Source organism: Pelodiscus sinensis, chromosome W (assembly GCF_052426305.1).
Source record: "Pelodiscus sinensis isolate ZL-2025 chromosome W, ASM5242630v1, whole genome shotgun sequence".
NCBI lineage: Eukaryota > Metazoa > Chordata > Testudines > Trionychidae > Pelodiscus > Pelodiscus sinensis.
This window is the reverse complement of record NC_143084.1, coordinates 9,247,981-9,256,234: the sequence shown is the minus strand read 5'-3', so window position 1 is coordinate 9,256,234 and position 8,254 is coordinate 9,247,981. Positions and strand designations below refer to the sequence as shown.

Sequence of the window (8,254 nt, the reverse complement as noted above, 5' to 3'; positions counted from 1 at the left end):
AACAGCTTGTGATTGGCTTTGTAGATAATGATGCCTTCAGTGGCAGTTACGTTAAAAACCCTTTTAACTTTAAACATTATAACATTAATTTTGTGGCCTTATATGTGGACGGCGAACAGGCGCCGGCTAAACCGCTGCAGCCTGATTTTGAGAAAGGAAACTGCGTGAGGGAGTACATGCAACTGATGCAGGCATCAGGGAAATATGGAAAAGACCTTGCACTCTTGATAGACCGTGATGAATTTGCCCAGGGTTACATGCTCTTTGCTTTTGACCTGACCCTGGACCAGGAGTGTGCTGACCATTATTCCCTGATTAAAACTGGCAACCTGAGAGCGGAGATTCGGTTTGCTACGGCACTACCCTCCACGATTAACATGATAGTATATGGAGTGTTTGACAACGTGCTGGAAGTGAACCACAGAAGAAACGTCCTGTTTGACTATATATAACGATGAACACAGGACAGATAATATGTTTTTTATCAAAGGACCCTTCATTTTTAGATGTTTTCCCTAGTGACATGCTCCCAGCGGGCTGCGTGTCCAAAAGGCCTGAGGGGCTTATCATTAACACACACCCCCATCATTTGCCTGGGGGACATTGGCTGGCCCTTTACTTACCAAAGCGGGGGCCTGGGGAGTTTTTTGATTCCTGTGGTTTTCCCCCAGACAGCCATAATAGCTTTAGGGAAAAAATGACTTTCTTAAACCATAACTCTAACCGGGTTGTGTTTCAGCAGAGTCAACTACAGGATCCTTTAGCTGTGACCTGTGGTTATCATTGTATATATTTTTTTAAAGAAACGTGCTAGGGGTTTATCTTTTGATCAGATTTTGAAATTGTACTCTAATGATTTACCGGAAAACGATTGCATGGTGATGCGGGTTGTAAAAGGAAAAACACCACGGGGTCCCAACCTTGTGTCGAGCGTGTTTCAGCATGTCCAGACGTGTTTGTTTAGCTGCCTAAACTAAGTGAGGCCTTTGCTTCGACAAAACTCACGACAAGACAGACAGCTTTATTGATCAGTAAAGCCAAGTGAGCCAACCGTGGTCACAGCAGAGCCGGGCCCAGTAAGGCTGCTAATACAATCAATCCTAGTATCTTTATACCCTTAGCCAAACAGTCTGTCAGGGCATCCAATTACAGAAATCCTCAATTAAACTTGGAAAAACAAAGCCTTATCAACAAGATGGCAGACAGGTACGAGGGAGTACATCTCCTGTCCCAACCAGCCCAATTAACACATACCAATAGCCCATCCTGTAGGCCTCTTCTCACGGGGTGACAGAAAGTTCACTCTGGTCTACGTGCCAAAGAGAAAAGCTGAAATGGTTTCTGTTATACAAGATGGCTTCTAGCTAAATATGAAAATAGTTTCTACAACTCCTCCCTTTTAGCCTTTTAAAGGCTAACTTTGAAACCATTTTATACCTCCATTTCCATCTAAGTATTTACGTACATTTCTTGTTCCTTTCTCTGCTCATCCTATTTTAACATCATTACTTCCACATTCCCTTTGGTAAGGGTCTGTCTTGTGTTTTTCAGACTACAAGAAATACAGCATTTGATTAACAAGAAACAGCAATAAACACAAAAGAATATAGCCAGTACTAAAACTACTCTTTGCAAAATCCAAGTTCCCACATGTCCAAACCAGCCTCCCAACCAACCCCAGAGGGTCCAGTCTTCCTCCTGCCTTAGGCTTTCCACAGTTCTTTCAATCACTGAGGCATCTTCCTCCACTTCCTTGCTGGTGTCAGTGATATACCCACAGCATTCTCTTCTTACTAAGGCACAAACCCTTACTAGCTAGGATGTAGTCTAGGGCCATCCAGTTCTGGAGAACCATTTGTCTCACTTCTCCTAGCTCCTTATTAATGGCTCGGAGAGCTTTGGTTGTGGCATTAGCTACTTTCTCAAAAGCTACTTCCAGCCTCCGAATTTCTCTTACTGCATAGGCCACACCCAATCCTGGGAACATAATTCCCCAAAACCGCTGTGTTTCTGTTATCTCTCGGTAGTTTCGGATTCTAGTACCAGGGAGGCAGTTAGTGATTCGAATGGCTGGGAAGGCTGCCCCAATTTAACAGGTCCCACTCCAATCCTTGGGCAGTGTTTTGTATGTCCAATGGCCACATATGAAGTAATGGCCAACCTTTGCTGTTAAGGTTTTATGGCATTAGGGCTCCATCATCCACTGCAAATAATATCCATCGATTCCGAAGTCATAAGGGCCTTTGTTTTTCTCCCAGGTGTTATTTCTGTACCATACCCCATTCTGAACAATGCTTATCTCACACCTGCTTTTTCCCACCCTGGCTCCGGAACCATTACATGTCCAACACTGTTCTCCAATTGGGGTCAGGGCTAGGCGGATATACCCTGGGTTAGTGAACCCTTTATCCTGCCAAGTATCATTTGGCTTAGTTCACTAAACAGTGTGCCATTCATTTGAGTGTTGTTCAGTGGGACTGGAATCATTGGGATGCCTCCTTCTGAATGTACAGGGCTGTGAGCACATATCCAGCAACCTGTGGGATTAAATTCCTGGGCAACTTGGTTCATTAAAAGCATAAACACATTTGAACCATATAGGTTATAACTGCTAGTTTTAAAAACAAGATTAAGCATAAGTTAGCATGAATTGTTTGTCCAGCCTCATGCTGGCTGTTCTTCAGGACTTCGTAGTTTGCTTCACCTATTGCTGGCAGGTTCTTCTGGGCCGCAGCTGGTACCTTGGCCTCGGTCTTTCAGGATCGCCTGCTTCTGGGCCTGGATTGCCGGTACCAAGCCTGCGCTGATCCCCGTCTACTTCTGGACCTGGGTTTCTAGTACCAGGTCTGCGGTGATTCCTGTTGGGGCCAATCTCTGTAGGGGTTGGAACCAATTTGCAGTGGGAGGCGTGGATCCAGGTGGGCAATCTCTCGCACTTTACAGCAGTACGGGTGGTCAGAAGGACTTGGTAGGGACCCTTCCACCTGGGTTCCAGGGCAGTCTTCCGCTGGTGAATCTTCACACAAACCCAGTCTCCTGGTTGTAGTTTAAGGCACGGCTCAGTCGGGGCCTCCTGGAAGGCGTCCTTAACCTGTGAATGATAGGACTGTACACACCTCATAAGTTCCTGACAATACTTGACTATGCTTCCTTTAACAAGCGTGGGATCAGCCAGGTCAATGTCTGGGCTGTTCAACAGTCTCATGGGCCGGCCACATGCAATTTCATGTGGACTGAGTCCAGTTTTCCGATTAGGAGTGGCTCTCATGCTCATTAGGGCAATTGGGAGAGCTTCTACCCATGTTAAGCCCGAGTCCTCACATATCTTAGCAAGTTTATTCTTTAGAATCCCGTTTCGTCTCTACTGCTCCTGCGCTCTCCAGGTGTCGCGGGCAGTGCAGCGCTTGTCGGATAGAGTAGTACTTTGCCAGATTTTGAACAATCTGTCCAGTAAAGTGGGTGCCTCTATCACTGGAGATCACAAGGGGCATTCCCCATGATGGGATGTAATGGTTTAGAAGTCTCTTTGCCACTGTGATGGCATCAGCTTCCCTGCAGGGATAAGCTTCTACCCATCCCGAACACAAGCAAACAATAACCAGCACATATTCAAAGGATTGACATTTAGGCAATTGAATAAAGTCCATTTGTAAATTCAGGAATGGTCCCAAAGGCAGAGGTCTGGTTGCCGGAACTGTCTTTACAGGTTTACCCACGTTGTGGGCTTGGCAGACAGGGCAAGCCAGACAGTAATCTTTGGCTGCTTGGGAGAATTTGGGAGCAAACCAATTTTGCTTTAGGATTGCTACCATCCCCCCTTTGCCAACGTGCGACAATCCATGGAGCACGGGGGCAAGGTGAGGTAGCAAGACCACTGGGGCAACAATGTGGCCATCAGAGCTGCACCACAAGTGGTCTGGGCGCAAGGTGCACCCTGCCCGTCTCCACTCCTGCTTTTCTGATTCTGGGGCTTGGTCTTGCAGGAGGGCCAGTTCCGACGGAGACGGCAAAGGAGCTGGCGGTGGTGGGAGAGAAGGGGACAATGCTTCAGCCCGAGGAGGACATAGGGCGGCTGCCTTAGCAGCCTGATCGGCCATATCGTTCCCTAATGCAACTTCATTAGAGGAAAAGGAATGAGCTTCACACTTTACCCTGGGCTCTGGCTATTGTTAACAGAACTGCATCAAGTACAACGGCTACATAAGGTCCATTCTTTATAGAGTGGCCAGAGGAAGTAAGGAAACCTCGCTGCTGCCAGAGCGTACCAAAATCATGGACTACCCCAAAGGCATACCGGGAGTCAGTGTAGATAGTAGCAGACGCTCCTGCAGCAATATGACAAGCCCTTGTGAGAGCCATTAATTCCGCTACCTGTGCGGAAGAAACAGCAGGTAGAGGGGCAGATCCCACTACATCCCAGACAGTACAAACTGCATAGCCTGCTACTAAAACTCCACTAGAATTATAAAAGCAAGAACCATCTGTATACAGTATAAAATCAGGGTTATCCAAAGGCATTTCAGACAGGTCTGGTCTGGGAGAGGTGATGGCTTGCACAACCTGCAAACAGTCATGAGGCTCCCCCTCGTGGGGTGCAGGGAGCAGTGTAGCGGGATTTAAAGTGTCACAGCGAATTACAGAGACATTGGGAGAAGCAAAGAGAAGCCGTTCATATTTAACAAGATGGGCATTAGAAAGGTGCTGGGTTTTTCCCTTTAAGAGTAATGCTGACACTGAATGAGGAACAGCCAGTGTTAAAGGCGATTGTAAAACCAAAGGTTCTGCTTGCTCTAAAATCCGCACTGCCGCAGCAACAGCACGGAGGCAGGGGGGGAATGAGGCTGCAACAGGGTCAAGATAAGTGCTGTAATAAGCAAAAGGGCGGTATTTATCACCATGTTTCTGCACCAGTACACCCAAAGCACATCCTTCTTTTTCATGACAGAACAAAGTGAAATGACGGGAGTAATCGGGTAAGCCCAGAGCCAGAGCGGAAGCCAGGGCCTGTTTCAGAGACGAGAAAGCAGTGTCTTGCTGAGATCCCCACGGTATAGGAGAAGGGGTAGCATTACGGGTGAGCTCCTGGAGCGGTTTGGCTAGCTGAGAAAAGTTAGGAATCCATTGTCTGCAGTAGCCAGCCACACCGAGGAAAGAGCGGACTTGGGAAGGGGTAGTGGGCTTAGGGGCAGAAAGGACTGCCTGGATTCTGTCAGCAGAGAGGTGACGGCTCCCTGCCGAGAGGTCATGGCCCAAATACCGAACTGTGGGCTTGCAGAGCTGAAGTTTTTGTTTAGACACTTTATGACCCTTATTAGCTAGAGCCGTGAGAAGTACAACAGAATCTGATCTGCAGGCCTCAAGGGAAGCGCTACAAAGAAGCAAATCGTCTACATATTGAATAAGAGTAGAGCCAGAAGGGAATGTAATGTCAGAGAGATCCTGCCGTAGAATTTGTGAAAAGTGGGTGGGAGAATCTCTAAACCCTTGTGGCAGAACAGTCCAGCAGTATTGCTGTCCTTTATAAGTAAAAGCAGTAAGGGTATGTCTACACTATCCCGCTAGTTCGAACTAGCGGGGTTAATGTAGTCATCCGCACTTGCAAATGAAGCCCAGGATTTGAATTTCCCGGGCTTCATTTGCATGAAGCCGGGCGCCGCCATTTTTAAATGCCGGCTAGTTCGAACCCCGTGCCGTGCGGCTACATGCGGCACGGAGTAGCTAGTTCGGATTAGAAGCCTAATCCGAACTAGCTACTCCGTGCCGCGTGTAGCCGCGCGGCACGGGGTTCGAACTAGCCGGCATTTAAAAATGGCGCCGGCCGGCTTCATGCAAATGAAGCCCGGGAAATTCAAATCCCGGGCTTCATTTGCAAGTGCGGATGACTACATTACCCCCGCTAGTTCAAACTAGTGGGGTAGTGTAGACATACCCTCAGATATTGGCAATCAGAGTGGAGGGGAACACTGAAAAAGGCAGAGGAGAGATCAACGACGGTAAAATGGGTGGAATCAGGTGGGATAGAGGAGAGAATAGTGGTCGGGTTAGGCACAACAGGAAATTGAGAAATGACAATAGCGTTGATAGCTCGAAGGTCCTGGACGAAACGATAGGTGTCCCTTCCCGGTTTCTTTATAGGCAGTATAGGGGTGTTACACTCACTTGTACAGTGAATAAGAACACCTTGTGCCAAGAGATCAGCTGCAGGATTCAGTGGGTATTGAGTAATACGGGGCAGACGCTTAGTTTTGTCAACAGAAATGTAAACAGGATCCACTGATATCCTGCCCACTTCATCTGGGGTGGCGGCCCACAAACAGTTGGGGACCTGGGACAAAAGGTCAGCATCTGAATCAGGAATTAAGGGGAATAGGACAGTGTCAGGACCCTGCAGTAGGTCCTCCGCCTCCTGTCGGGTTCTGTGCAGGCACCTCAAGATAAACCCCATCAGGAGTACAGAAAATAGTGCAGCGCAATCTGCACAATAAATCCCTTCCTAACAAATTCACAGGGGAAGTAGGACTTAGGAGAAAGGAATGATGCGCTGAAATGGGTCCTAGTACAAGAGGGACAGGTTTAGAAACAGGGTGAGGTACAACTTGATTGGAAATACCAACAGCATTAACAACCTGACTAGAAAGGGGGATAGAAAAAGAAGACGCTTGGAGGGTGGACCTGCTAGCACCTGTGTCCACTAAAACCTGGGTGTTTTGTCCAGCAACCTGGCAAGTGAGAGTGCCATCAGAATTCAAGGGAATAAGCGGAGATAAAAGGGTGAAGTTGCAATCCACATTCCAATAGCCCATCCTGTAGGCCTCTTCTCACGGGGTGACAGAAAGTTCACTCTGGTCTACTGCCAAAGAGAAAAGCTGAAATGGTTTCTGTTATACAAGATGGCTTCTAGCTAAATATGAAAATGGTTTCTACAGTTTAAAGAGGCACATTAATAAAACACTAAAATAAAGCTGAATCATGGTTACATTTTTTATTTTATACCTTTAACCATGTGATTTTCGGCTTTTTAGCGGGGGTGGGTTACTTAAGACCTCGGACGGCTCTAGCCCCACTTTGAGACGCTCTAAATATTCTTTATTGGTAACATGACCCACAACGGAGGTCGGTGCGTTTAGCTCTGCTAAGGCTTTCATAAAAGCCTGCCACCCCCTAGGAGCCCTCTTGTTAGCGAAAGAATAAGACCCCGTTACTCCCCTAATTAAGTCGAGCGTGTGAGACCTGGCCACGGCCGCCCCCCGGTACACAAAGCAGCCGTCAGCAGTCCAAGAGGCAATGTCTTTATGCTGCTCGAGTTTATGTAACAATATTTCAGCTTTTTTTTTATAGCGAGGATTTACCCCCTCCAACACGTCCCTAACCACAAAGTCCGTGGGACTTCCTGAGGCTTCAGGGGGATGATTTTCCTCTGGCACTTCTCTTGTGTGCTCGGGGAGAAAGAGACTTATTTTAGTCTTTTCCGCTTCTCCCTGCCTGTTCAACAGCAGGTACCTTTGCAGGACCCTTTCGTAAAGTTTCGCCTTCTTGTAGTCGGATAGGCCGGTTCTTTGAAGAATGTCTTTCATTTCCGAATCCAGCCGCTGAGCGGCATTGGTTCTGATGCTTTCTTCCCTGCCTGAGGCGCCTTTCAGCTGGTCCAGCTGACAGCTAGGCACCAGATACAGTTTTTCAGCGTGTTCCATTCTCTGTTCCTGAGGGGGAGGAGGGTTGTTTTATCTGCTAGTTAACAGGCCTGACAGTAGAGGGAGGGCAAAGCTCAGCAAGGGGCCGATAAAGCCTCCCGCCTGCTTGACAATTAGCTTCTTCTTTTTGAGGGACAGGCTTTTATTGCTCAGTTTTTTGATCACCCCCCGGCTTTTTTTCAGCACGCTTATTTGGTGCGGTTTCAGAGGGACATTGCCCTTTAAAGTGTTGAGCACTATTTCAGAGATGGCTGCTACCAGGTCATTGGAGGTCACGCAGAGAATAGCTTTTCTTTGCTGTGCTTTGGCTTTTATGAGGAGCCTTAAAAGAGCCAGGTTTCTCTGCACGTGCTTGGACATGGTTGTGAGGGGCTGCTCTTTTTTATTAGCTTTTTTAAAGACATGTACGCAGGGCCAGTCGGGGGGGGGGGGAAGAGCCCTGTTCTTAGACTGTAGGTTTCAGGCGTCGAAGCGTTTAAATCCACCAGCAGGTACCCGTAAGGTTTTTTGGTAGCATCCTCAAAAGCCTCCAAAAAGAACTGTGTTTTACCGGGATACATCTG

General features: G+C 47.6%; 1 protein-coding gene across 1 annotated transcript; it reads right to left on the bottom strand.

Moving 5' to 3' along the window:
* Nucleotides 1–3,836: 3,836 nt before the first annotated feature.
* Nucleotides 3,837–8,051, bottom strand: LOC149520851 (uncharacterized). Its single transcript, XM_089775086.1, has 3 exons — nucleotides 7,794–8,051; nucleotides 7,501–7,700; nucleotides 3,837–5,545 (listed from the first exon to the last, which is right to left on the bottom strand). The coding sequence occupies exons 1-3, from the start codon at nucleotides 8,049–8,051 to the stop codon at nucleotides 4,141–4,143; spliced, it is 1,863 nt and encodes a 620-aa protein (XP_089631212.1). The 3' UTR covers nucleotides 3,837–4,140.
* Nucleotides 8,052–8,254: the final 203 nt, after the last annotated feature.

Bases quoted from the DNA above. Each gene is read 5' to 3' on its own strand.
- LOC149520851 (XM_089775086.1), bottom strand. From the start codon at position 8,051: ATGTCCAAGCACGTGCAGAGAAACCTGGCTCTTTTAAGGCTCCTCATA. The intron at 7,701-7,793 runs GCGGGAGGCTTT...CCTCCCCCTCAG, and splicing joins AGAAGCTAATTGTCAAGCAG to GAACAGAGAATGGAACACGC. The intron at 5,546-7,500 runs GTACCTGCTGTT...GGGATAGTGTAG, and splicing joins TACGAAAGGGTCCTGCAAAG to ACATACCCTTACTGCTTTTA.